Source organism: Equus przewalskii, chromosome 1 (assembly GCF_037783145.1).
Source record: "Equus przewalskii isolate Varuska chromosome 1, EquPr2, whole genome shotgun sequence".
In the NCBI taxonomy this organism is placed as follows: Eukaryota; Metazoa; Chordata; class Mammalia; order Perissodactyla; family Equidae; genus Equus; species Equus przewalskii.
The window spans coordinates 119,553,086-119,580,218 of NC_091831.1; the positions used below are offsets into that span (position 1 = coordinate 119,553,086).

The 27,133-nt window shown below is 58.2% G+C and overlaps 1 protein-coding gene across 1 annotated transcript; it reads left to right on the forward strand.

Moving 5' to 3' along the window:
• Positions 1-2,423: 2,423 nt before the first annotated feature.
• Positions 2,424-26,317, forward strand: SEMA7A (semaphorin 7A (JohnMiltonHagen blood group)). The gene is made up of 14 exons (XM_070621335.1): positions 2,424-2,760; positions 16,434-16,585; positions 17,046-17,087; positions 17,444-17,536; positions 17,749-17,833; positions 17,975-18,085; positions 18,712-18,851; positions 19,502-19,686; positions 20,572-20,680; positions 20,765-20,963; positions 23,570-23,697; positions 23,904-24,058; positions 24,270-24,331; positions 24,657-26,317. The coding sequence occupies exons 1-14, from the start codon at positions 2,589-2,591 to the stop codon at positions 25,016-25,018; spliced, it is 1,995 nt and encodes a 664-aa protein (XP_070477436.1). The 5' UTR covers positions 2,424-2,588; the 3' UTR covers positions 25,019-26,317.
• Positions 26,318-27,133: the final 816 nt, after the last annotated feature.

Below are 27,133 nucleotides of genomic sequence, written 5' to 3' on the forward strand. Positions count from 1 at the left end.
CTTCCCTCTCCCTCCATAGAGCTACTACCCCAGTCATGGGCCCAGTGCTCCCTCCCCTGGCTGCCTGTAGCCAACCAAGAGGGGCTGCTGTCTGGCCCTGGCCCTTTGCCACTAGATTGGCTGCCTCAGGGGTGCCCATTGCGGGTGAAGCAGGTGCTGAAGTGGGCATGGAGGAGCTCAGCAGAGGCTGCTCTGGGACATGAGGTGGGACAGTCTTCAGCACTTCCCCCTCACCCCGCCCCAGCCTGGGAAAAAAATCCCCTGGCATCTGCCCCAGTGTCCATCTGCTCTCCTCTTGCTCAGGAGGCTGAACTTGGCTCCTAGTCTGTCTTCTTGTCGAGCACCTGGTAACCTGGGCCCTCTCTGGGGTTTCTGAGGATCATTTGTATCCAGATTCCAGCCACACACAGGAGGCAGCGGCAAAAGGGTATGTTGCATTGAGAGTATTATGCTACAGAAGATAAAGCTGTGGGCACAGAGAGACTGCCTGAGCTTCAATCTCAGCCCTTCTCTAACTAGCTGTGTGACCTTGGGCACATCACATTCCCTCTCTGTACCTTGGTTTCCTTATTTGCAAAAGGAGCCAAAAATAGCAGCTACCTCATAAGATTGTGAAGATGAAATCAGCTAAAATAAGGCTATAATACGTGCACAGCACATAGTAACCTCAGCATTAGCTATTGCTATTGCGATCAGAGAGCCCAGCTTCTTGGCTTCCCCAGCTGACCTTGGGAAAATCCCTCTCCCCTGTGCCTTAGTTTCCTTCTCTAATATGGGGTTATGTTCTCTCCCTCAGTGTGGGAGAGAATGTAGGACTGAAAGGGATAAGGTGGGTGGAAGCGGGTTGTGTGTTTTGAGTTCCTGTGCACGTGGGTAGTGTTATCATTAAATCTGAATTCTCAGTTCTTAAAGGCAGGGGCAGGTGATTTCTTAATTTGCTTACCTTTGCAGAGAAGACAGACACTGGGGGCCATACAGCTCAGCAGATGCGGCCTTGGGCTGAAAACGGAGTGTCCGTCTTGGAGGCTACCCTAGGCCTGGCCATACTGCTGGCTTCAGGGCTGCAGGCTTGGGTGCATGCCTGGGGAGGGGCTGTTTGACTGTCCACAGCCTCCCTGTCTTTGGGGCAGTGTATCTCTGGGCATCATGAAACTGTTGGCCCCACTCAGTGGACCAGGAACCTAGCTCTGCACTATTTCTGGAAGCATCTTGATTTCACCTTTTGACCTTTGGGGGTGTCTTGGGCTCTGAGGGCAGCAGGATGGGATAGCTGGAAATAAAATATGGAATGGTAAAGCAAAACTTCCTGGTAACAAAACTTCCCTGGTGGAGGAGCAGGGCAAAGGGCCAGAGCTGGGGCTGGGGCAAGGGCAGTCTGCTCCCTGTCTTTGCTGGTGTCTGCAGTGCGCGAATCAAGTCCAGCTAGCTGTGTGGGTCCTAGAGGCCCCCACACACCTCTGCTACCTCCTCCTCACTTTGCCTCCTCTGAGTGCAGCCCACCTGGGGATAGGCATCCAGTAAGCACTGAATAAGTGGATTTCCCATCCACGGTTCCCTCGGGCATAAGCAGAGGTGGAGGGTCTGGGCCCTCGCTGACCTGAGGGAGAGGAGACCCATTTACAAAGGGTAGGCATGTGGCTCTGAGAGGATGAGCTGATGGCAGAGCTGCCAGGCCTGCTCAGGTGACTGCAGAGGGACTGGGTCTGTACCCTGCAGGGGGTCACCAGTGGATCATCAGGTTGCCTGCCTAGCTGAGCCCTGTGCACCTGGTAGGCAGAGATCCCCTAAAGCTGGTCTGACCCTGCCTCCTGGACAGTGAGTCCTGGGTATGCAGGATGCTCCCTCTCCTTCTACTTGGGGAAGGGGCCTTCTTAATTATATCCCCCTCCACTCACATGGAAATGAGTTTGGATTTTCTGAGCATACACCAGCTGGCTGGGGGGAGGCAGCCCAGAAGACTGCTGGGTGGGGAAGGGGGAGAAGGGAGAAGGGAGGGGAGGGAGCCAGGCCAAGATGAAAATCCCCAGTGTTCTCACAGTAGAACAGTGATGGGGTCCTGAGTGCTCCCCACAGATGGTCGACCCTCTGCCCCACCCCCTCATCCCCTTAGGGGAAAGTATCTTGTTCCTGCTTGTAGGCTCAGAGGGAGCGTGTCCACTCAGGCCAGCCCATCTTCTGAGAACCACAGCCCTCGAGTCCAACCCACTTAGCTGGCAATTCGAGGTTGCCAGGTAGTAGACTTGTGTGTGCCCTCCAAGAGATCCTCCCTGACTTCTAGTCCATCCGCTGGGGAGAGCGGATCTAAGGCCCTGAGGGGACGCGGCCTGCACAGAAGACCACAAGTCTGTCCTGTCCCCGCCCGCCCGGGTTCTCCCCGCGGAGGTGCCGGGGAGGGGACGGCGAAGGTTCCCGGGGCAGCAGGCACTTCGCGCCCCTTTGCGCAGCCGGGAGGCTAGCAGGGCTGTCGGGGCGGGGGAGGGGCGGGGTGGGGTCAGGCGTTTGACTCCGCCTCCTCGCGCTGGGCTCAGCCTGCGGTCGGGCGCTGGCTCAGTCTAGGCTGCTCGCCGCTGTCGCTCCCGGGCCGCGGGATGACACCGCCTCCGCCCCGATGCGCCGCCCTCGGCGCCCCGCGCGCCCGCGTCCCCGGTCCGCTAGCTCGGTCCGGGTTCCCGCTGCGGCTGCTGCTGCTGCTGGTCTGGACGGCCGCCACCACCCAAGGCCACCCGAGGAGCGGACCCCGCATCTCGGCTGTCTGGAAAGGTAGGTGGCGCCGCGCGGCCGGCGGCGCGCGGGATCGGACGCCGTGCGGGGCGGGTGCGGAGTGTGCGGCACCGGAGGGAGTGCGTGAGCGCGGCTCTGCGGGTCTCGGGCTGTCCCCGCGGGGAGCGTGCGGGTGTGGGTGAGTGTGTCTGTGTGAGCTGGCACGCGGGAGCGGGCTGCAGCGCGGTGCCGAGCGAGCGGCGGGGCCCGGAGCCCCGGCTAAGTCGCTCCAAGTCCGCGCGCAGCCGGGAGCCGCAGCGCCGGGGCGCAGGGGGAGGGAGCGGGCCCCTGTCTCGGCTCAGAGCCGCTCTCGGTTCTCCAGGGCCGGGGCCTCTGTGCAGGAGCCTTTCTCCTGCTGGGACCCCCACTCAGGTCTCCTCTTCCTGAGCTGCGGGCTCTGCTGTAGCGCCCGGCCCAGGCTGGGCCGGCAAGTGGGGCGCGGACCCCTTGCCGCCGCCGCTGCGCTCCGGCTGCGGAAACAAAGACCCCGCTGCCTGCCCCCGCCCTCGCCCCGGCCCCGAGCGCGGGCCGGGTAAAGGGGTAGGCACCCTATGGCGAGCCGGGACACGATGCGGTGCGGAGGCTTGGGGCACCCGGGCGCTGCCTCTGCAATGCCAGGACCGGCCGCTCCCCCCTTGTCCGCACGTGGCACTTGTCACCAGGAATGGGTGCCAGCGTAGGGGGCAGTGCCCATTGCATGGGGGGCGGCCGCTGGGACCCCCAGGCGGTGGAGCTGGGGCAGGGGTGCAGCTTTTAGGCCGCGGTGGATATGTTAACCTGGGGGACCTGTCTCTCCCCCAGGGGCGCCTCAGTTTAGACTCCTGTACAATGGGACAGAAAGCCAGCTAGGTGGGGATTTGAGGCTTTCTGCTGCGAGGGACTGAGCTCCCCTCCTCTACATCACACACAAATGCCTCCCTGCCCCTAGGCCGACTGGGCTCTGTCCCCAAATTTGGCAGCCTGGTGGTCGCCCTGTGGTGGTGGTGGACTGTCGGTGGGGGTTGAAGAGACTGGTCTGGTCTGGCCCTGCTGGAGCCCTTTGATGCCTGAGGCGGTTGGCAGGGATTGCCTGAGCCTGAGCATTATCTGGGGCAGGTATTCTTAGCAGAGAGAGGGTAAAAAAAAAAAAAAAACCCACACATAAAATGAGTGGCCCAAACTGCGGCTGCAGTGGAGGAAATGTGACTTGTCCAAGGTCACTGGGCAGCGAGTGAGCTCACAGTGCAGACAGAGGTCTCTGATCTGGCACAGGACCAGCGCTGGTTCTGGGTTAGGGAGGAGAGAAGGATTTAGGCAGTTTTTTGGCCAAGAAGGAGAGACTCTGGGCGCCAGCTCTGCTACCCAGAGGCAGATATTCCTGGTGGGAGTGGAACAGGGCAGCTGGACCTCTGGCCATCTAGTCCTGGTGGACACCTGCACACCCCTCAGTCATACCAGCTCCAGCCCAGGCTTCCTCTGCCTTCCCAGCATCTTTGCCTTGCCTCAGTCCTCTTGGCTGTCCTGGGCAGCACAACATTTGGGCATTCTGAAGAGGACAAATGGCTATGTCTGAGTGTTCTGGAATCTCCCCCTGCACCAATCCCCTTGCATTTGGCTCTGCTTACCCCTATCCCCTAGTCTTCACCAGATCCCTCCCCCCACATAATGCACACCCACCTCTTAGCAGTTAATGTGCACCTCTCCATCATGGGCACTTAGTCCCCACACTGAGGCTATTTAAAGCTGTTTTCAGTCCTCTTACCCACTTTCAAAGCTCCCAACCCAGCTCCACCTCTCTTTCCCCTGCACACTGTTCACTGCTGTAGCCACACTGGCTGTGCCCTCTGCTTGGTAATGGCCCACTGGAGTCCGCCAGCCCCTCACCTATCTTGTCCAAGGGCAGTCTGTGGTCTTCTTTGCCAGTGCCAAACGCCCCACTGACCGGACAGACTCTGCCATCAGCCTGTCCCCCAGGACCACCAGCTGGTGATGGTATGCCTGGCTGACAGCTGTCTTCTATTTCCTGTGGGATGGCACATGGCAGTCGGACACGAATGGGTTTGGGCAGGGCAAACCCAGGAGTAGAGTGAGAGGAGGACCCTCCAGCCTTGCTGTAGTATAGGCCTAGGTCCTTGTATACCAGTGGGTGGGGAGTACAGGAGGAGCTGGCCTCCAGGAACAACTAGATCAAGGATAATGGTGATTCTGGTGCCACTTCTGTTTGAGGCATAGATGGGGGTTTTAGTTTTAAGGCAGGACAGGTGTGGGGACCGGAATAGGTATGGAGGGTTCTTCTTTGTCATTTATTTTCTGCTGCTTGGACCCCTAATCCCTAGAGAAAGATTAGATCAGGGAGTTCTGGGAGGGTCCCAGCCTGCACTTGTCTGAATCTCGATGCCTCTCCAGCCTGATGAGTCCTGGCCCAGAGCAGCTCTGAACACAGAGAGGGATGTGCCAGCGCTGACCTGCTGGGTGCCCTTGAGCTCCGCACCTGTCTCTGACCCTCAGAGCTCACCAGAGCAGGAAAGGCTCTGGAGGTTGTCCTCCAGGGGCTGTCACTGACACATGGGCCAGTCAAGAATGTGAATGTGTGGGCCTAACCTCCCTGTAAGCAGGGGCTGGAGGGGAGCGGGTTGCAGGTGAGGGCAGGAGGTTGGCTTGCCTATGTAAGCTGTACACTCCTCTTGCGTTCCATCCTTGTTTGGGGGAGATGAAGAAGCCCGGGAAGGTCCTGACCCCCAATGTCAGAGGTGAGCCAGCCTGTCCACAGCGAGAAAAAGAGCCCAGTCTCCACCCGCCTAGCTGGCTTTGCCCTCTTCCTTGTCTTGTTAAACAACAGGATGTTATTGTTGACTTGCCTGCTGCTGGGGGAGCCATTATGGGGCCTCTCCCTAGGGCAGGGGTTGTTGTCACCTTCTCCAGGGGATGAGGTCACAGCTGGGGCTCCCCAAGCATCAGCATTTCCAGTGGAAATCCTTGCCCCCTTGGGGACTTAGATGTGCTCATCACCTTCAAGGTGAACTCCCCGTGCAGAACAGGGAAGGAAGGCAATTCCCAGGAGGAGAGGGGGTGTTTCCTAAGCTGGGAGAAATGGGAGAGATGCCCAGTGATGTCACCAGAAGCTTCCTGCCAAGCTCTGTGGCCTCTCAGTCCTGGCTAGTGAAGATTCTGAGAGCAGTCTGGAGTGGGGTAGATGTTGGCCCAGGCCTGCGATGACCATGGTGTGGGGAGAGATGGGAAGGCGGGAGCCTGGTTCTGGTCTCAGCTCTGGCCTGATTTTCTGTGTGACTCTGAGCAAGTTCTTGCCTTTTTCTGAGCCTCAGTTTCCTCAAATGTCCAAAGCAGGTGGAGGGAGAAGCATATGCTTATCAGAGCACTAACCTTCTGGGATTCCTGACTCTCTGGGATGGGCAGAGGCTCTGGTGGCCTGTGCAAATATTAGCTTGAGGAGAAATTGAAACCTGGGAAGTCAGGGGAAATCCTTGAGTTGTGTGTTCTTTCCTATCTTTTTCTCTCCTGAGCCGAAGGCTGAGGATCAACTGGAGAAAGCTGATCATTGATTTGTGGCCTTAAGGATGGACATAGTAATTCAGCATTTTTGACATTTGCTGGGGCCAGCCCTATGCTGGTCCCAGCGCTGGGCTTGGGGATCCAGGGATGAGAAACTAGACAAGTCTGTAGACTTCTCATTGTAGGTGGGGAGACAAGCTGGCAGGTCAGCCTGCAGTTACGATGAAATGTGGCAGGGCCTGTAACAGAGGGCAGCTGTGGGAGTTGAGGAGGTACGTAACCCAGTCTGCTCAATCAAGGAGGGCTTCCTAGAAGAAGTGGTGAGTCAGGATGGGCTGGGGGAAGAGAGGGACAGGAGGAAGCACCTGGTGTGACAGGATTTCAGATCCAAAAACTTCATCTAGGACCAGGGAGAGGAGAGGAGCCAAGTGGGGGCCTCAAAGAGGGAGATGTTGAGTCAGCCTGGTTCTGGGGGCTCCCGGAAGGTTTCTTGCAGGAGGGAACATCTGAGCTGGGCCACCTGACCTTCCACAGCCAGCCCAGCAGTGGGAAAGAAGGACCATGGCAGGCAGGGAGGGCCTCCTGTGTCACAGCTCCCTGACAGGAAGCTGGGACTGGGTCCAGAGAGAATAGGGCTTTCCGCCTTACTCCTGACCATAGGGGTTCTCCAGGTGAGGAGGCCTGTCCCTCAGCAGAGACTCTCCATGGGGGCAGGAGCTCCTCCAGCACCAGCCAGGCCCTGCTGGCAGGGGAGGGGCAGATGCCCTTTCTCTGAGCAGCTTCCCTTCCAGGAACCTTTACCTCCTTAGTGGGGGTGGGGATCACTCCCTGGGCGGACAGCAGCAGGGAGGGCTGGGCACCCTTCTTTGAGGAAGGCCAGGCCAGGGCTCTTAATGTGCAGGAGAGAAGCTGAGGCTCAGCCCAGGGGAAGGGGTCCAGTGAACTACAGGGGGCAGTGGTGGGAGTGGGTGACTCTTGGTTGGCCTCTGGGGCCCCAGCTGATGTCCTGTCCTCCACCCCCAGCCCTATGTCCGTCATTTTAGCCACTGCAGGGCCGTCTGGCTGTGTCATAAGAGACTGACTACACTTCCTCTCCTCTGGTTGGCGGCTTGGGGGCCAGAAAGCTTCCCCTTCTCTTGGTTTCCTTTTTTGGCCAGGACTGGCTGCCCCAGAAGTCTCCTCTCTCTCAGGATCGGGGAGGAGGGGACCCTCCTGGAGCATGGAGGACTGTTGCCCCTTGTTGGCCCCTTCCTCAGAGAACATGAGCTTCCCCCTTCCCAACCAGTGCAGGTCCTGAGGGACCAGGAGATCCATCTCCTCCCTGCCCCATGGTACTGGGCTCCCCGCTAGTCAGCCTCTAAGCCCTTTCCTGCCCCCGACCGGGGCCCAGGCCCTGCTGTGTCTCCAGGACTGTGCTCTGGCCTCCTCAAGGCCCCTCTGTCCCTCCGTGTCGCTGTGCTGAGCGATTCTCCTAGAACACACGATGACAGAGCTGCTGCCGTCCCCGGTCCTGCGTGGTAGCCAGGCCCCACTCCCACCTTATCTCCCACACTTTTCCCCTCACCACTCCCCAGCTCCCTACATTTTTCTGCCTCAGGGCCTTGCCCTGCTCGGCCGCCCTGCACCCCATTCACCCTCCTCCTCCTTTCTCCCAGTTCTATCTCACTTCCTCCAAGGGACTTTTTTGGATGACTCCAGCCCACACAGCCTGATGGACAGAGCACGTCAGCAAACAAATGTCAGAGATGAGCTGGGCCAATCACACGTTCCACAGATGGGGAAACTGAGGCCATAGATGACAGGGACTGACCCCAGGTTACCCAGTGAGACTGGTAGTGCTGGGACCAGGGCTCTGTCTTCTGCCCCGAGCCTACTCCTGGCCTCAGCTTTTGGCTCCCCCGACTTGTCTGCTTGTCTTCATGCTCTGTTCCCAGGCTTGGAGCTCCCTTTCCTCCTTGGCCAGCTCAGCTGAGCCTAAGATCTTCTTGCCCCGGCACTGTCTGCTCCCAGGAGCCCCACTCTTCATGACTGTCCTCCCTTCAGGATCTTAGATTTGGGCCAGCTCAACACACCTCTTCTGGTCTTTTCCTCGGGGCAGCTGGGCCTCGGGTCTCCAGGGCAGGTCGATCTGTGTCACAGTTTGGGCTAATCTGGGTTTAACCATCACGGCAGCCTGGGATTAGGCTGATCCTGCTGTGCCTCCTGCACCCCCTACTTCCAGACAGGGGCTGGGCTCTGTGCCAGCACACCCAGGGGCAGCCCTCGTGGTGGAGGGCAGCCACCCCCATGCCGGGCCCTAGGTCTGTGTTCAGCTCTTCTTGGGGAGAGAGGAGGAGAAACCCCTAGGTTTGCCCTCAGGGAGCACACAGGTGCCTGGAGAGGTGCCTGCTGCCTGTGACTGGGGCTGGGGGGGGGGGGGGCGGGCACTTGAGGACATCAGGAACCTGTAGGTATAGCCAAGGACTGTGACAGAATGTGAGAGCAGGAAAGGTTAGAGTGGGGTGGTGCAACCAGGGAAGACTTCCTGGGGGAGAGGGAAGAGCCAGGCTAGAGCAAGGGGCAGGAACGTGTGGTAGGGGCAGAGTGTGACACAGGGAGCCGCTCATGTTGTTTGTCTTCTGAACCCCAAGCTCTGGGCCAGCCTAGTGAGGAAGAAAGGTCACCGTGATCAGCTCGGCACCCTGTCAGCTGCCCAGGAACCTGGTCTAGGGTGTCTCCTTGTCTGACATTTGAGTTTGGCCTACTCCAGTCCTGCCTGTCTCTACTTTCTGAGCTGCCTCCACTTGGCCAGCCCTGGCCTCAGCTTGGCTCAGGGACCGTGGAATGAGAGGAGGCCTGGCCTTCACCTTGAGGATCCCACAGTCCAGGTGAAATCCCACCAGACAGTGTAATCTGAGAGAAGAGGGTGTGTGCCAGATGGTGTGTAGCACAAGGTCACAGGAAGGACGGAGCTGTGAGGGCTGGAGTGGTCTGGAATACTTCCTGGGGCTCAGGGGGTTGAGGCTAGATCTTCAAGGACAGGTAAGACCATGTGCACAAAGAGAAGGAGACGGGGCAACCCAGGGGAAGGGAGAGCATGAGCAAAGGTGTGGAAGTGGCAGGGAGCCGTGGCAGAGGTGAGCAGAGATGGGTGGGCCTGGACTGTCTGGGAGGCGAGTTGGGTCCTGCTGAGATGAGCAGTTGGGAGCCATGGTAGGTTCTTGAGCTGAGGAGCCAGGGGTGGAGGTGAGTGTTTCTGGCCAGTGCTGGCTGGGTGGGAACCTGGCTGGGCAGATAGTGAAGAAGGATTCATGAGCATACCCTGTCCTTTGCTGTGGTCCGTCCTGGACCATACCATTTTTTCCATTGTGGGCAGAGATCTCAGGCAGACTTATCTTCCCAATTAGTCATGCTGATCAGCACTCAGTGCCCTGCTGCACCCCCATATCCCTCCCCTGCACCCTCCCACCTTGGGCCTGCACACGCACCTCGCTGACACATGCTTTCTTTAGGGCATCATGGATGGAGGTCAGGCCTTCATTGACCAAGTGGCCTCTGACCAGGCTCTACCCTCTCTGAGCCTCAGTTTCCTCATTTCTATGGGAGGGGCTGGCCTGGAAGCTTCTAAGGGCCTGTCTGTGGATCACAGTGTTGTAAGCACAGATTCCAGAGTCAGCCTGCCTAATTTCAACCTCTACTCTACCACTTAGTAGCTGAGTGATCCTGGACAAGTTACTCAACTTCTCTGTGTCTTGCTGTCCTCATCTGTAAAATGGGGATAATGAGAGAACCCACCTCATAAGAGTTCAGTGATGATGAAATGAGTTACTATATCTAAAAATCACTTGGAATAATGCCTGGCACATGGCAAATGCTATGGAGTGGCTAGGTGGTGGGGATATCATCACAGTCATCAGCATCTTCCTTCTTCTTCAACATCTCTGATTTCTGAAAAAATGCAGCCCTGGCAGCCCAGCCCCTGCCAGCTCTCCCTAAGTGGCTGATCTGGCTGGCTGCCCTTGCTCTGGGCCTCCGCCCACCCTTGCCAGTGGCCCAGGCTAAGGGAGCTGGGGAACCGTTTGTTTCTCAACAGTCTTCCCGTCCTGCCTGCCTCCCTCTGCTTGGGGTGGTCTGGCCATCCTCTGCCCTGGCTCTGGGCCCACGGGCAGGCCCTGTACTCTGCCCATCCTCTCCTTTGAAGGAGCCACCAGCTGACCTTGGCCTCACTTTGGGGCTTTTGGAACCTGCTGGGCTGAAGAACGGGCGGAAGGTGGACAGGACATGGTGTTCATCCTGGGCTTCCTGCCGTCCCTGGGCTTGGAGCCTCCTCCTTGCTCCAGTTAGGCCTCAGTGCCAGCCTTCCCTCCCTGAGCCCCCAAATCCGGCTCGGCTCAGCCTCCCCATAACTTGTTCTCCCCCCAAGTGTTTGCCACAGCTGGTCTCTCCACCCACCAAGCCTCTGGTCCTTGGAGCACATGATGCAGTGCAGAGAGCACACAGCCCTTGCTGGCTCAGAGGGCTCTTGTTTTCTTGTCTATAAAACAGGGATGTAGACTCTTGTCCTGCCTTCTTTGCAGGGTGGTTGGGGGATTTGGTGGGCTAGTCGGTAGGGGCAGGTGAAGATGTGGCCTCTTCTGCTCCCTCCACCTCCAGAAAGCCGTCTCTGACTTCTCCAGCGCTCAAAATCCCACGCTTTCCCAAAATGACCCATGAACTTAACCCTGATTCTTTTGTGATTTGTTCCCGGAATCACGGTGGGTCATAAAACCTAGACCTTAGCAAGTACCAGCCCCTCCAATCCATAAGGGAGGACAGTGAACTCAAGAAGGCCCAGCCCCTGGGCACAGTCACAGCCAACCAGCCAACTGGAGCACAAGGCTTCTTGGAGCCAGGGCTCAGGCCACACGTGAGATATGCTCCCCTTCTACGCATCACTGACCTTGTGGGTGGGAGCACACTCCCCCTCAGTCCAGCACACAGCTTGTTCTTCCCTGGCTGATAAAGAGAGGCAGACGCCCCCGCTCCCCCCTAGTACTGCCTTGAGGGTACGCCACCTGCCCCAGCACACGGCCCTGGCCCTGCCCGCAGCCGTCTGGGACCTTGCCCTGCCGAGTGTCACCAGCACCCTGACAGCAACCATAACCCCTCCTTAGCATGGGTCAGAGCCACTCTGGAAACCAGGTTTTGGTGTATGAGGAGCAGTTTCTCACATCCTCGTCCCTGGCTATATGGGGAGAGACGAAGTCACTGAAACATTTGCTCCTTTGCCCCCACCCCGGTGGAAAGATTTCCTCTGCCGCTCGGCTCTGATGGAGCAGAGTTCCATCATTAGTCACTCCTTTGGATTTGAGGCTTTAATTGCTGAAAACCCCTGGGAGATCAGGGCCCCCCATGGAAGGTAGGTGGGTGGGTGATTCCCTTCAGTTATCAGGTTGATGACATCACCTAGTGGGCAAAGGAGGGAAAGGTAGAGAGCAGGATATGATACAGAGAAGTAGAGAGAAGGTGATATACTATAGCTTTTTGCAGGTCAAGAGGGATGTGGTCCTGGAGGGCTGGAGCTGGGTGATGGGTACCAGAAACCCTGAGCTTTGGCCAGGCATTACCCCTACCTCCCTTGCTGTGTACCTTGGGCCAGTGGCACAGCCTCTCTGGCCTCTGTGCCCCCTCAGCTCAATGACTGTTAGATCTTCTCCTTTCCACCTTGACCTGTGGGGTGTGGGTTCCAAAGGCTGGAAAGGCTGCAGGCTAATTCCTGGCTTCCACATGGACCGTCCCTCTTCTCTCTCGGCCAGGTATGTGGTAGGCAAGGGTGTGAAGTGGGCTGGGCCATGCCGGGTGGAGTGCAGCTGTGGGAGGAGGTTCCTGCCAGATGTGGAGGTTGGTCTGACTGGTCCCTGCTCTGTGCCCTGGGCCTCTCTGGCTGCCTGACTCAGCCATTCCCTGCCGGGTTCCCGTGTTCCTGCTGTTCTCAGAGCCTGCCTCAATGCCCACTTTCAAGGGCTCCTTGAGGTTAGCATTCCAGGCCTGTCTGATCAGTGGGTCAGGTTGGAAGGCTGTCCCTGCCGAGACCAGACTGTGGGGCCTATATCTTGTTGCTCCCTTCATATGAGGACAACAACAACCCTGTATTCCAGCCCCTACTCCACCCTCCCCTTGAGCAACTCTTTCAAAAGCAATGAGGATATGGGGATGACAGGGACCAGAAGGTGACAGCACCAAGAGTGAATGAAAGGAATGATGTTCCACCAGGCAGGCCTGCATTAGGAAAACCCACCCTAAAGACGTGCAGACTCGGCTGCTGGGACAGTGGTGGGAGGGTGGGGCCATGAGAGGAATCTGATCCTATTCGTTCTAGCAGTATCAGAGCCCCATGGCCAACCTGGCTGGGGGCTGTGACTAGAGGGGACTGCCTCTCACACCCAGCCATCTTCTTGATCTTCATCTCCAGCTGGAGCTGGGCCTGGGCCTTGCTGGTCCTGCCATGTGAGGAGCTGGGGGACTCAGAGCGGGCCATGGAGTCTGGCCAGGTAGAAGGCAGCCTGAGTGTTCTCTTTTTCGGTCCAGAAGGAGCAAGAACTGGTTCAGAATCACATGGGGGTGGGGGGTTTTGTGCCCAGCCTGCTTCTGGGGCCAGGCCCACCCTGGGTGTCCCTAGCCCCCTCCCCTGCCTGAACCCCTGGTTATTCTGGGAGCTTTTAGCTACCACTTAGTCAGCCACTAATGCGTCAGGCCGGGGAGTGAGGGGGGAGACACGGTGCCAGACGGTGCTCCTTTTAGACATCCAGAAGGGGAAGCAGAGGGGACTGGTCAGGCAGGGGGAGTGGGGTGGTGGGGGGATGCTGGAGGAGGGGAGGCTCTCCCAACCTGGCCAAGCTTGATGCTGGCCTTGCTGGAATGGAGGAATGGGCAACACTGGAGACTGACGGACAGTGGGTTGGTGTATCCTTGGCCTGCCGCACCTCTCCTCCCCCATCACACTCAGGGCCTCAGCCCACCTTCCTGATTCTTCTCTCATTAGGTCTCTGTACCTACCATATAGTCAGCTTTCCCACCTTTGCTCAGGCTGCTCGCCATGCCTGGAATTCTCTTCCTGCCTGTTCCTGACCCATCTAGTTTTGATCTGCCTTCCCCATCCCTTTGGATTCATAAGCAAGCAAAAAGGCGGATTTAGGGATGCGGCACTTTCTCCTGTGGCTGGGCCTTTGTAGGGGCAGCCCCTGGCCTGCTCAGCTCCTGCATGGGCAGGGCCTTGAAGGCCACCCCCTCCCTGGCCCAGCCCTCTCTGTGTCGGTGCCATGGGGCCATGGATCCTGGCCACGAAGGCTTGGTGCTGCCTTCACTTCCAGGCAGCCCTCCTGCTCCTGAGCCCCCAGCCCCCCGCTCCTGCGACCTGAACAAAGCTTCCTTTCATGTATTCATGGAGCTGCTGCCGCTCAGACACTTCCCCGGCACAATCAGGCCCTTTGAGGGCCTCAGGCAGTGCGGGAGCCGGGCTGGGGCTGGGGTGGAGAATGGGCCAAGGCCTCGTCCTGGGCCCGAGCTGGTGCCATCCCCCCATACACATCACCAGGCACAGAGCCGGGGGTGAGGTGGGGTGGGAGCTTGAGGGTCAAGGGAGGCAATGCTCCTGGGCTCCTCTTTGTCCTTCTGCAAAATGGGGGGAGCAGTCCCTGCCTCCCTGCCTCCCGGCAGCTGCACCCAGGATGTGAGGGGACCTGGGCTCAGGCTTGCAGATCAGTGCAGAACTGTCCTGGCCCTGGCACTGCAGCCCCCCTGCACCCCACCCAGCAGCAGGCAGCCCTCACCTGCCCTTTGTGTCCTTGGAAACACTTTGTGAGCAGCAGAGTTCTTTGCCAAGATGGTTTTGCTTGAGAGTTGTGGAGGCTTGCTTTGGTGTGCCTGTCTCACCCCTCTGACTGGATTCTAGGGTCGGGCCGGGCCTCCCCCTCAGACCTTGTTCTCCAGGGCTAGGCCATGCCTCTTCCATCAGGCTTGACTCCCCAGGGCAAGACTCTGTCTCCCCCATTGGACTAGACTCCTCAGGGCAGGAAATGCATCACCTCCCTTTGACAGCACTGCAACCCCCACACGAGATCTGTCTCAGGGCCCACTCCGGTGCCTCTTTCCCCATGACTGGAGCTCTGTGTTGGCTGTGCAGGCCCCTCCTCTGAGGCCTGGGCTGAGGTGACTGGTAGAGGTGGCCAGCAAGGACTGAGGGGTGCGGCTCCCTTTGGCCTGAGCGTGGGGGGACTTCAGATCTTAGGCTCTAGCCCAGCATCTCCAGATGCGGACATGAAGCTTTTCTTGGCCACCTAGCTGGCTGGGGGAGTGGGCGGGGAGCTGGGGCTGCAGACTGTTTGGATCCCTGGCTGGGCCTTGGGGACAGTGGCTACTGCTCAGGCTGCAGGTGGAAGGGGAGCCATGGGAGCTGAGTCAGGAAGTTCGCCTGTCTGTGGCCTGCTGACCCCAGCACTCTGATTTTCTGGCTGGAAAGGCCTGGGGGCCTGAGACCTGCCAGCCCTGCCTGAGCCTTGGGCAGTACTCCTCCTCCCACCCAGCATGGAGCTGGGCTCTCAGCCCCTTCCCTGCACAGCTGGGGATGAGGGGGATTGAGCCTCGGGGTGAGGAGCCCTGACATCCTGAGCTGCTCAGGCTGTCTGTGGAGTGCCCGAGGAGAGCCAGGTGAACCCCAGGGCAGTGAGCTCAGCACTTCTCTATGGCTCATGGTGCTGGCATCTCCCTGAACACTCCTGAGAACTGATACTCAGTCTGAACGAGCCAGTCTACCCTGCCTCCTAGTATGACCTTGGACTAGTGTGTCCTCTAGGGACCCTCAGTTCCGGCCTCTGTACAGTGAGCCAGGCCGCAGCTGAGGTGAAGACTGACAGTATCCCACTTCCAGGGATGACTTGGCCTTGCAGAGGTGTATCTTAAGGAAAGGGAATGCAGGTGTGGGTAACATGGGGTGTAGTGCTCCTTGCCCCTTGTTGAATGCAGAATCGGTAGGAATGGCTCAATGGCAGCAAGATGGATTTGGGGAAGACTTGAGGAAATGGCAGTTCTTTTTTGTCTGGGCTGGAGTGTGTCCTGCTTGGGTGTCATTGCTAGGCTGGCTGCCCCTGAGTTTGCTGCAGCTGAATAAGCAGTGGTCAGGCCGAGTTCCTGGGTGAGGCCCCAGGCTGGTCAGAAGTAGGAAGATGCTATCTGTGGCTGATTGCTGGGGGCACAGCCACAGGCCGTCCTGTCCCTATAATTTAGTCCTGCAACCAGGACAACCTCAGCAATGTCACCGGAGATGAGACATCTTCTCCCCGGAGGCGGTGGCTGCAGATAGTTTCTTTTTTGGGTAAAATTGTCCTGGTCAGCCCTTCTACTTAAAGGCCCAGGCTGTGCTCTGTGAAGGGCTCCCTGTCCCAGAGTTGCTGGGGAGGGAGGGCTGATCTTTACCCCCACAGCAGGCTGGCATTTCTGTGAAACCAGGCCACAGCAGGTCAGGCCGCAGAGTCCAGCTGGGGGCAGGAGCATGGGTTCTGATTCAGGGCCTGCTACTGACCGTGTGACCTTGAGCTGCCCCATTCTGGACCTCTGTTTTCCCATGTAAAATTGGAAGGAGTGGACGTTAAAATTCCTCTCCAGCTCTGATCTAAGCTGACTGGCTCACTAAGGGGCTGCAGTAGGCTGGGAGGGGTTGGAGAAGGCTTCCTGAAGGGTGGGATGGGGTTCTGAGCAAAGTGATTCCTGGGAACCTGAGCTCTAAGTGGGGTGCTCAGAGGCCCTGCTACCTGCAGGGGGTGAAGGTGGCTCTTGCTATGCCCTGGGAAGCAGAGCACCTCACAGAGCAGAGCCAGGGAGCCCTGGTCCCTCCTGCCCAAGCCCAGCCCTTTAGGAACAGTAGAGTGCATCTGTGTGTGTATGTGTGGGGTCTGTTCTTCCCAGGGGTCCCTAAATCCTGCCACTACCCTGAGGTCACACATATTATAGGGTAGGGGCCATGGCTTTGGGGTGAGGACAGCTAGTTGCTGGACCCCACCATGCGACCTCTCACTTCTCCCTCCCATGGCTCTAAGTCCTGGCATCGTCCTAGCCCAGACCCAAGCACTAGTTGCCAGGCAGGTACTGGTGTGCCTGGGGGTGGAGGTGGGGCCAGGATCTTCCTGCCCAGGGCCTAGTCTCAACATTTCTATCAATTGCCTCCTCCTCAGGCCGCGCAGGGCAGGACCGGGTGGACTTTGGCTCAGCCGAGCCTCACACGGTGCTTTTCCATGAGCCAGGCAGCTCTTCCGTGTGGGTGGGTGGACGCGGCAAGGTCTATCTCTTCGACTTCCCTGAGGGCAAGAACGCCTCGGTACACACGGTAAGCCTGGACCTCTCTGCCAGCCCTGGGGACACAGCTGAGCCCACCCCCATCTCTTTTCTGATCTCCCTCCTGGCCTTGGTGAGGGGCCTCGGGGAATCTGAAGGAGCTGGCATCTCTTCCTAAGCTGGTCCTCCCTTCGTTGTATCCTGTAAATAGTCCTTGGGAGGCTCCCTAAAGGTAGTCCAGATTGGGATGGGTGTTGGGGTGGTATGGAGAAAAGCCTGGAGCTAACACCCCATGGCCCCTGTCTTCTGAGATCTCAGGCTGGCCCTGAGCTTCAAGCTTTGGCTCCAGGCATCAGGCTGAGCAGCCTGTGTGATCTTGGGTAAATCACTCACCCTCTCAGAGCCCTAGTTTCTCATCTGTAAAGTGAGCTTGTCCTAGGGATGCATGGAAAGCACTTACAGGGGCAGCTTGCCCTGGCACAGTGGACTAATGCTTTCCGCCTTCCTCCTAGGTGAACATTGGCTCCACGAAGGGGTCCTGCTTGGACAAGTTGGTGAGTCAGGGGAGGGAGTGCAGAGGGGAGGCTGAGTTCCTTGGAAAAGGTATGGGAGTCCCTGAGAATCTAAGGAAGGAGTCTTGGCCCTGCCTTGGGAGCCCTAGTCTGGGAGTTGAGAGGCAGCCCTGCTCCAGGGTTCCCAGTCTGAGAGGGAGACACACTTCTTCTCTGGGGCATCTGTGTCCTTCCTCTGTTCCTGGGGGGCTGGACTCAGCTGCACCCCCTCTGGGCTCTTCTTGGGGGCTGCCTCCTGTGCACAGACTTCTGATGCCTTTTTTCCTAAGTCTGAGGGTCCTGGTGCTAGGCCTGCCAGGGCCTCCAACCGACCTGTCTCCTTTTCCTTCCCCCTGCAGGACTGTGAGAACTACATCACGCTCCTGGAGAGGCAGGGCGAGGGGCTGCTGGTCTGTGGCACCAATGCCCGGCGCCCCAGCTGCTGGAACCTGGTGAGAAGGCCCCTCCCCATGTGCCTTCAGCTCACCCTCGTCTGGGGGGGCTTCTGCCCCTGATGGTGGGAAGGAGGTGGGGGAACTTTGAGGCTGACTTCACCTTGTATAGAGTCCCTGGGAGGATGGGGACCCTGGCTGGGAAGCTGGCACCCAGGGGAGGCAGTGGCCATGGGATCATGTGGCTGTCTGACCCCCTTGGTCTCTCCCAGGTGAACGGCACCGTGGAGTCGCTTGGTGAGAGGAGAGGCTATGCCCCCTTCAGTCCAGATGAGAACTCCCTGGTTCTATTTGATGGTAGGGCTGTGACTGGAGCCCCGGAGGGCTGCTGCCCTAGCCTGGGGGAGGGTGGTCAGCTCCGTGTCCCGTGGCCCAGGCCCTGGGGTGGGACTTCTAGGAGCTATCTGCTCTTACCCATGCCTCTCCCACCATACCCAGGGGACGAGGTGTACTCCACAATCCGGAAGCAGGAATACAATGGGAAGATCCCTCGGTTCCGTCGCATCCAGGGCGAGATCGAGCTGTACACCAGTGATACTGTCATGCAGAGTGAGTCAGGCTCTGCTGGGCTGAGGTGGACAAAGGGGTGTGAATGTGCAGGGCGGCAGATGAGATCTTCATGTTCCCTGGGAGGGCTCCTGGAAGGCTGCTGGGGCCACAGGCCATCAGGAAAGCAGGAGCTTGGTACAGGCCTGAGTAGCCAGAGCTGAGGAGTTAGCCTGGCAGGGAGCAGGGGAACAGCAGAGACAATGATGTGAAGACAGGATGGGCCCAACACACTCTGGGAACAAAATGCAGGAAGACCCAGGCCCAGTGTGGGGTCCCTGGGAGCCATAGTATATCCCTCTGCTGAGCTCATGTGGGAGTAACACCCCCACCATCCTCATTAGGGCTCTGCCAATTAGGCAGAAGTGACATAGGGGGCCCCAGGGACCTCCTTACAATCCCCAGGCATGAAGTCATTGCTCCTGGGCCGATGACACCTTTGTATGAGAGAGCAAAACAGGTGTGGGTTCGGGGTGCAGAGTCTCAGGGCCCTTGGGGTGTTGGATCTGATGTTCTGAGTTTTATCCCAGATCTGATTTGCCCCACAGACTTGGGGCTTGTGCAGGGTTGGGGTGGGTGCTCTGAGCAGGCTCCCCAGCCTCACACCCGTTCGCCTGCATCCCTGGCAGACCCTCAGTTCATCAAGGCTACCATCGTGCACCAAGACCAAGCCTACGATGACAAGATCTACTACTTCTTTCGAGAGGACAACCCTGACAAGAATCCCGAGGCCCCTCTCAACGTGTCCCGCGTGGCCCAGCTGTGCAGGGTGAGCGAGTGGCTGAGTGGGCAAGACTGTGTGTCTGTGCCTGAATGGGAGTGAGTGAGTGTGTGAGTGCCTGTGTGCAAATGTGCATGTTTGTGTAAAGGAGTGTGTGAAACGTGTGAGTCTGTGGGATTGTGGAAGTAAATGTGTGTGTACAAGAGTGTGCATCTTTGGGTGGGTAAAGATGGTTAGGCTCCTGTGCATGTGTGATAGTGTACAAATGTGTATATTCGTATGAGTGTATATGGGTGTGTGCATGAGTATGAAAATGTGCTTAAGTGTGTGTGTGTTTCACTTGCATGAAGGTGCTGGGATTGTGAGTCCATGTCACGTGTGTGAGTGTGCATGTGTGAGAGTGGGCAAATGTGTTTCTGAGCTGCTCTGCTCTGTGGGGACCTGATACCCTTACCCTGCAGGTCCCCACTGCTGGCCGTGTGCTCTGGGTCAGCCAGGCCTGCCGGCTGGAGCCTGACCCAAAAACCTGGCCTGAGTCATGGGGCATCTCTGCCTTGTCCCTGGCAGGTCCTGGCCCCTTTCAGAGCCTCCCTTCCTCCTCTGAAGCCTGGGTGCTGGCATCCCTGGCAGCAGGTGCCTCAGGTGTGGGATAGCCCGTGGGAGTGCTGAGTGGCCTCCTTTCCCCTCTCCCCTTCCAGGGGGACCAGGGTGGTGAGAGCTCATTGTCGGTCTCCAAGTGGAACACTTTCCTGAAAGCCATGCTGGTGTGCAGTGACACCGCCACCAATAGAAACTTCAACAGGCTACAGGACGTCTTCCTGCTCCCTGATCCTAATGGCCAGTGGAGGGATACCAGGGTCTATGGTGTTTTCTCCAACCCCTGGTGAGTGACCCTCGTCCTGGGGCTGGCATTGGTTAAATGTCCAGTAGGGGTTGGAGGGCGTGGGCCCTGCTGAGGGGATGGCTGACGTAGCATGAATAGGGACTCCAGGCTCAATCGACAGGGCTGTTGCTGGGCCTGGGGCAGGAGACAGTCAGTGCTCAGGGAGATGTGTGTGCTGGTATGGTTGTGAGTCTGTACACATGGGCGTGCGTGCACATGCCGTATGCACATTCATGGCTGCACCTGTGTCTGTGTGCCCACCAGTTGTGTGCTCAGAGCAGGGGCTGGGCCCTGGGAAAAGTCTGCTGAGGCCTCTCGGGGTGCTGGGTGCTATCACACCTGCTTGGGCACTGCCTGCGTCTGAGAATTCACACCTCTTAATCACTCTTATTGATTGAAAACAAGGCAGGCAAAAGTGTTGAGTGTGTGTGGGGAGAGGTGGGGGAAAGGGTGGGGAAGCCAAGGCCCTGTGGCTCCTGTGTGGGTGGACCCGGCCGGGCTGAGAAGGAGACATGGTTCTGGCCTCCTTGGGTGTCAGTGTCCTGCAACTGTGCCCAGAGAGGTTGGAGAATCACCCCCAGGGATGCACAGGTTGGGAGTCCTCCTGCCCTGGGGTTGGCCTCTGAACTCAGTGATTCTGTGACAGAACACAGGTTGTAGTTTTAGATGGCAGCAAAAAGGAATTAGGTTGAACTTCCTTCCCTCTCTCCCTCAATGGTGTTTGGCCCCCAGGATAGTCCCTGCCCTCATGGAACTCTCAGGCCAGGGAGCTTGGTGGGAAGGCTGCGTTTGTCTGCAGCACCCTGTCTGGTGCTAGGCTGGCCTGGGTGAGTGGAGGTGGGTGGGTCTTGGGCCTCCCCTGAGGTGGGCTCTGTGTCCCCGCAGGAACTACTCGGCTGTTTGTGTGTATTCCCTTGGTGACATTGACAAGGTCTTCCGCACTTCCTCGCTCAAGGGCTACCACACGGGCCTTCCCAACCCTCGGCCTGGCAAGGTGAGCTGTGACACCCGCCATGACCCAGGCCCCAGCCCCACCTCCCCGCGACCCCACTGACCTGGACCTGTTCTTCTTGCCCAGTGCCTCCCAGACCGGCAGCCGATACCCACAGAGACCTTCCAGGTGGCCGACAGTCACCCTGAGGTGGCGCAGAGGGTGGAGCCCATGGGGCCTCTGAAGACACCATTGTTCCACTCTAAGTACCACTACCAGAAAGTGGTCGTCCACCGCATGCACGCCAGCCGTGGGGAGACCTTCCGCGTGCTTTACCTAACCACAGGTGAGGGGCCACCTGCAATCCCCTGGGTCTGCTTTGTAAAAATCGATATGAAAGGTATAAAGAATAATGCAGTTAACATCAGGTTGGATCTTTCTACCTGGAAAGAAGAATTCAGTGACTAAGCGCTGTCAGGGGTTAGTGGAAGAATCAGGCAGGTAGGACTTCCTGGAGGAGGTGGGGGCAGAGGGAAAAGGGGAAGGCATCCTAAGATGGGAGAAGAGCAGGTGCCGGGATTCAGAGGCAGAAATGTGGCGAGTCTGAGCAAAGCCAGTGCAGATTTGGTCCAAATGTCTTACTCATGAAGATGGTAGGAAGAGCTATGGAAAGTCAGGGAAAAGGACCTGGTCACTGGGTATCCTGTGGGTCTCTGCCACGGAGAATAAGGAAGTCAGACCCTCTTCCTGTCTTTGGGATTATGCAAGTGTGAGGAAGCATTTGATGTGGGGTGCAAAGAGTGTAGTGAGATGTGAGGAAGGACTTCCAGATGACAGAGCCTTTGCAGTCTTGCAGAGGACTGCAGAGGCACCTCCTCTTCTCTGGAGGAGGCTTCCCTGGGGAAGCAGGGTCTTGCTGACCCCAGCAGCTGGGTGGGATGCTGTGAGAGATGCCCTTGCATTCTGGGAAGCTTCCAGCCATGGAGGAGGCAGCCCTGAGCTGGGTTTATGGCAGCTTCCTGGTCCCAGGCCATGGGCAAAGGGGGCTCCTGGCAGCAGGCCTGGAGGTGAGTGTTGGCAGGGCTGCAGGCCTTCCTTGAGACTGGGTGGTGGTGCCATCAGAAAGGGCAGTGTCTCCCTCAGGTGCCTAGCACCTCTGGGGCCACACAGTCCAGGCCTCAGGTATGCTCCTCATTTGCTCACGCCAGCTACCCCCACCCACCATGTGACTTCCTCCTGTTGCTTCACCTTGGGGTTTTCTAAGGGTCATTTGTTTCTAAGTGGCCTCATTTGTTTGGTTCCTGGAAGCCTCTGGGACAGTAATTTCCCACTGAGCAGGGCCTGGCTTCTGGGTCCTGAGACCCCACCTCTTTACTCCTCCATTCATCCTCGCTGCACTCACTGGCCCCTGTCCTTGCTCACCTCCAGCAGCGGCTGGCCTAGCTGTTGTGGTCAGCCAGGGGGACGTTGGGGCACTGGGATACAGGAGAGGAGGGGTCACACATGCAGGACTGGGAGCTGGGCTTGGGCTGAGGGAACCGTGGGCTCCCTTCCTCCAGACCTGGGAGGCCAGCACACTTGAGTGACGAAGGCAGCTGTCTCAATTCTCCCTGAGGGCCATCAGAGAGACACCATTTTGGAGCCTGTAGCAAGAAGAATTGGGGCCAGAGAAGAAATAGAACTTTCTAGGCCATTTGCAGAGAATGGGAGGCTCTCATAGCTGGGAAAAGCCATGGCAGTCTGTCATGGGGCTGTTGTGGAAGGAGGAGAAGGGCATTGTGTGTATAAAGGCAGTGACTGGGCTGGGAGCTAGCTAGGCCAAAGGAGCATCGGGCCCCTCCCAGAGCTGCAGAGCGGGGCTCACAGACACTAGAGGAAACTCTTAGGCAGGCGATCATCTGCTCATCTGACTGCTTTTTTGGGGCAAGTGATGCCCTGGGAAATTGGGAGGGAGGAAGAGGGAGGTAGGCTATTCTAGAAACTGGGACAGCGGGTGAGGTGGGATTGGGAAAATGCAGGGGTCAGGATGCCTACTGGTCCCCCACAGGTGTGAATGGAGAGAGCACTGGTTTGGGAGGCAGCAGCCTAATATGTGAACCTGGGAATCCCTATGTGGAATCTAAGGTCCTTTTCAGATCCAAGATTTTATAAAAATTAAAAAATCCCCTAAGACTAAATGCAATGTGGGGTCCTGGATTGGATCCTGGAACAGACAAAAGGCATTAGTGGAAAAACCCGTGATATCCCAGTAAAGTGTGTAGTTGAGTTAAATGTGCCTTGTCAATTGTTTGGTTGTGACAAATGTGCCACAGTTACATAAGATGGTGATGTGAGGAGAAACTGGGTGAAGGGTATCTGGGAACTCTGTACTATCTTTGCAACTTTTCTGTAAATTTGAAATTGTTCCAAAATAAAAAGGTTGTTTAAGTAATCCTCAGAGAGTCCAGGAGGCAGGGGAGTCAGAGAAGAAGCTGAGGGGTGGCATTTTGATGCCTGTGGGTTCCAGTCACCAGCTGTGTGACCTTGAGCAAGTTGCTTAGCCTTTCTGAGCCGCATTTACGTGTCTTCGAATTGGGGAAGATAAGACCTCCAGAGTGTGGAGGATTAAAGGAGGTAATGCTAATGTGTAGGGCAGATGTGGGGCGCTTGGGACTGCTGGGGTTCTGTTCTTCATGCTCCAGCTTCCCCTGTGGCCTTGGGGAGCCCTGGGCCTCTTGGGAGGGCCTCCCTGGCCCAGCCTTAGAAACTTCCTGGGTTGCCCTCGGGCACCCATGTCCCTCCCCAGTCACGCCCTCTTTTCCACACCCCACCCCAGTCCTGTGACCCTCATCTGAGCCATGACTTCCCAGCCTCCCTCACCCGTGTCTTTCCTGGGCCAGCCCAGCCTAGAGACAGGCTGCCTGGCTCCGTGGTGGGACTCCTGCCCACTGACCCTCTGCCTCCCGCCCACAGACAGGGGCACCATCCACAAGGTGGTGGAGTCAGGGGAGCGGGAACGTAGCCTCGTCTTCAACATTGTGGAGATCCAGCCCTTCCGCCACGCAGCTGCCATCCAGGCCATGTCACTGGACGCTGACCGGGTGAGCTTCCCCATCCCCACCTCCACCCCTTAGGGCTACCCAGTGATGGCCAGCCGAGGACAGAGATACTTTGCATGTGATTTGCATGTCCTTTCCAGAGCCTCTGGGCCCCAGGGCCTGCCAAACATTTGGAACTGTGTCCTGGGGCATAGAGCTCAGTGTCGGCATGGGAGCCCTGGCCTGACTGAGTCCTATTCCCTTTTCAGCGGAAGCTGTATGTGAGCTCCCAGTGGGAGGTGAGCCAGGTGCCTCTCGACCTATGTGAGGTCTATGGTGGTGGCTGCCACGGCTGCCTCATGGCCCGAGACCCCTACTGCGGCTGGGACCAGGGCCGCTGTGTTTCCATCTACAGCTCCCAAGAGTACGTTCCCCAGGATCCCTTGTTCCCGGGAGAAGGTAGACGGGAGTGTGGGTGGTGTTGACGGGCTGCAGGAGGCAGCCCTCTGGACCCTTCTGGCCAGACCCTCCTCTGGTGGACACAACTGCTGATACTGGGTGGGGGGTGAGGACAGAGGAGGGGCCAGACCTGCAGCTTCCTGTCTGCTTAGCCTCTCTCCTCCTTCCAACTCCAGGCCGGTGCTGCAGTCCATTAATCCAGCTGAGCCACACAAAGAGTGCCCCAACCCAAAGCCAGGTACCTGATCTGGCCCTGCTGGGGCCCCAGTCCAAGGAGGGTGGTACAGCCATGTCCCATTGCCCTGTCTGAGGGAGACATGGTCTGGTCCTGGCAGCCTCAGGCAGTGGGACAGGACGGTCCTGTGGAGGGAGCCCCCTTGGTGTGGGCGTGGTTGGGAGACGGGTGGGGTGAGGGAGGTGGGGAGAGTAAGGATGACACTGGGCGCCAGTTTCCCCATGTTCATTTAGAAGCCTTGGCCTTGGAGGCCAGTCAGTAGGGGAGGACACAGCCTGCCCTGAGAGCCCTTGGCCCCTCCTCACAGTGGCCTCCCATCCCTCCCCAGATGAGGCCCCACTGCAGAAGGTTTCCCTGGCCCCGAACTCTCGCTACTACCTGAGCTGCCCCATGGAGTCCCGCCATGCCATCTACTCATGGCGCCATGGGAAGAATGTGGAGCAGAGCTGTGAGCCCGGCCACCAGAGCCCCAACTGCATCCTGTTCATTGAGAACCTCACAACCGACCAGTATGGCCACTACCACTGCGAGGCCCAGGAGGGCTCCTTCTTCCACGAGGCTCAGCACTGGGAGCTGCTGCGTGAGGACGGTGCCACTGCTGAGCACCTGCTGGGCCACGCCCGCACCCTAGCGGCTTCCCTGTGGCTAGGTGCCCTGCCCATGCTTGTTCTTGCCCTCTTTGTCCATTAGGGCCTCATGGGGCTGGGCATGCTGCAGGCTTCTAGTGCCAAGGGCACTAGAAAAGTCTCACACCCAGAGCTGTCCGGGCCTGGGAGCTCCTTAGCCACCACTTCTTCCAGGGGGACTGCATAACCCGATGGGTCACCAGGCCTGGAGATGGCCAGCCGCGGGCGGCTGCTGGGCCTGGGTCGGGTGGGGGTGTGGGAGCTGGAGAACGAAGGCACTGACTGTGAAGCTGGGGCATCGGTGACCCAAGACTTTATCCTCCTGAAACTATTTTTCAAAAACTCCTCCTCAAACTTGACTAAATGCAGTGATGCTCCTGGCCCAAGAGCCAATTTGGAAAGGAGAGCTGGGACCCCATCTCTGGACCTTGGGACCGAGACCTGAGTCCTTCCGGACTCGCTATACCCAAATTGCCCCCTCACCCTCCCTCCTGCCATGGCTGGGGGTGGCTGGTGTTCCTGCAGGCCCAGGGCCGCCCTCTGCGGCCACCTCGCCAGCCCTGAGCCCACTAGGCAGCCGCCTTGCATGTTTATTGAAGGATGTTTGCTTTCCGGACAGAAGGACGGAAAAGGCTCTATTTTTATGTTAGGCTTATTTCATGTATAGCTACTCTGACTGCATCTGTATGAAAATACCAAAACTACATACTGGGGGTGGGGTGGGAGAGGGAGGGGCTGGGAAAGGGATGGATTGTGGGGGGTCCCAGTTGGAGGCTCCTGGGGATGGGATAAGAGGCCAGGGATGGGCATGGTTTCAGGGAGAACGGCATGAGCTGACTCTGCCCTGGAGCCCAGTCTGAGGGGACATCGTCCAAACCCTGGTGTGAGGGTGGTTATGGGAGGGGGTGGGGTGAGGGAGACAGGGGAAAATGAAGGAGAAAACTGAGCCCTAGGTTCACCAAGTTCATTTAGAAGGAGGAGCCAGGTCCTCGGGGAGGTTCCAGGACTCTGCCCTTGGCATTGGGGGTTGGGGGGTGGGGGGGCCTCTCCCCTCCCCTCAGCCCCCTTCCCCAGGGGCTGTGCTTCCATGCTCCTAGCCTCCCACCTTCAGCTCAGGACATGTTATAACTTAGGCTAAACTGTGAATTCCGGTGGGGACGGCCTGGGCCAAACTCTCCAGGTGGGCGGCTCTGCCCCCGGCCCTGTCCAGGGATTTCAGCAGAGAGCTGGGCCCCTCTCTGGCTGTGTCAGGCCAGCCCGGGGCAGAGCCTGGGGCTAGCGGCCTTCCAGCTTCGGTCCCTGCATCTCTTCTCAATGCACTTTAATAATGTAACATATTACTAATAAACAAGCTATTTATTTACCTGTGCCTGCTCCTTGCCTTCAAAGCCATTCTAGTCAGAGGGTGAGGGTGGGGGCTCCTGTTTAGGACTCAGCACCTCCTGCCTGTGTGAGCATCACTGGCCCTCTCCTTGGAGCCTTAGAGCTGAGGAGACACTCAGCAGGGCTCCAAGCCAGTGAGAGGCAGGAATGAGATCTGAACCCATGGCTCCTGAGCAGTGCACAGCCTGCTGAGCCTTTGACCCCGGAGCCCAGGCAGCTCCTGCACCCCACCTCCCCGCCGCACACCTGGGGAGCTGGCCTTTCCCCCTTCCCCGCCTGTACCTCCCCCAACTTCCCTTGGGAGGCCTGGCCTGCCAGCTGTGCTAAAAACAGCCTCTGGCCTCCCTCCCTTCAAGGGGCCCATTCTGGGAGGGAAAGCTGATGAAATAGAACCTGGTGGGATAAACGTGTGGTGATCGAAGTGTGTGTGTGCAAGAGGCTAGGGGACCCTGGAGGTGGTGCCTGAGTGCAGATGAGGTACTCACTCCAGGCTGGGCTGCCAGGCAGCGCAAGGGTCTGGATGAGGGCTGCATGCAGAGGGGATGGGCGGGAGAACAAGGTGGGACTAGTGGGCAGGGTTTGAGTGCTAGCCCCAGAGCTTGGCTTTTCAACCCCCAGGGCAGTGACAAGGCCTAGAGTGGGATTTATGCCTTAGAAACTCCTCCAAGATAAAGCAAATAGGTTTTAGAACCCAGAAGGACATGGGAGAAGGGCTCTCAAGGCTGGGGTGGGACTTGGGGAGGTGAGTTAGAGGCTGTTCAGGGGGCTGGGGGCAGGACAGGGATGGAGGGGAGGC

Excerpts from the sequence above, each read along its gene's own strand:
- SEMA7A (XM_070621335.1), top strand. The coding sequence starts at position 2,589 with ATGACACCGCCTCCGCCCCGATGCGCCGCCCTCGGCGCCCCGCGCGCC. Across the intron at positions 16,586-17,045 it reads AGAACGCCTCGGTACACACG|GTGAACATTGGCTCCACGAA; the intron begins GTAAGCCTGGAC and ends CCTTCCTCCTAG. Across the intron at positions 20,681-20,764 it reads CCAACCCTCGGCCTGGCAAG|TGCCTCCCAGACCGGCAGCC; the intron begins GTGAGCTGTGAC and ends CTTCTTGCCCAG.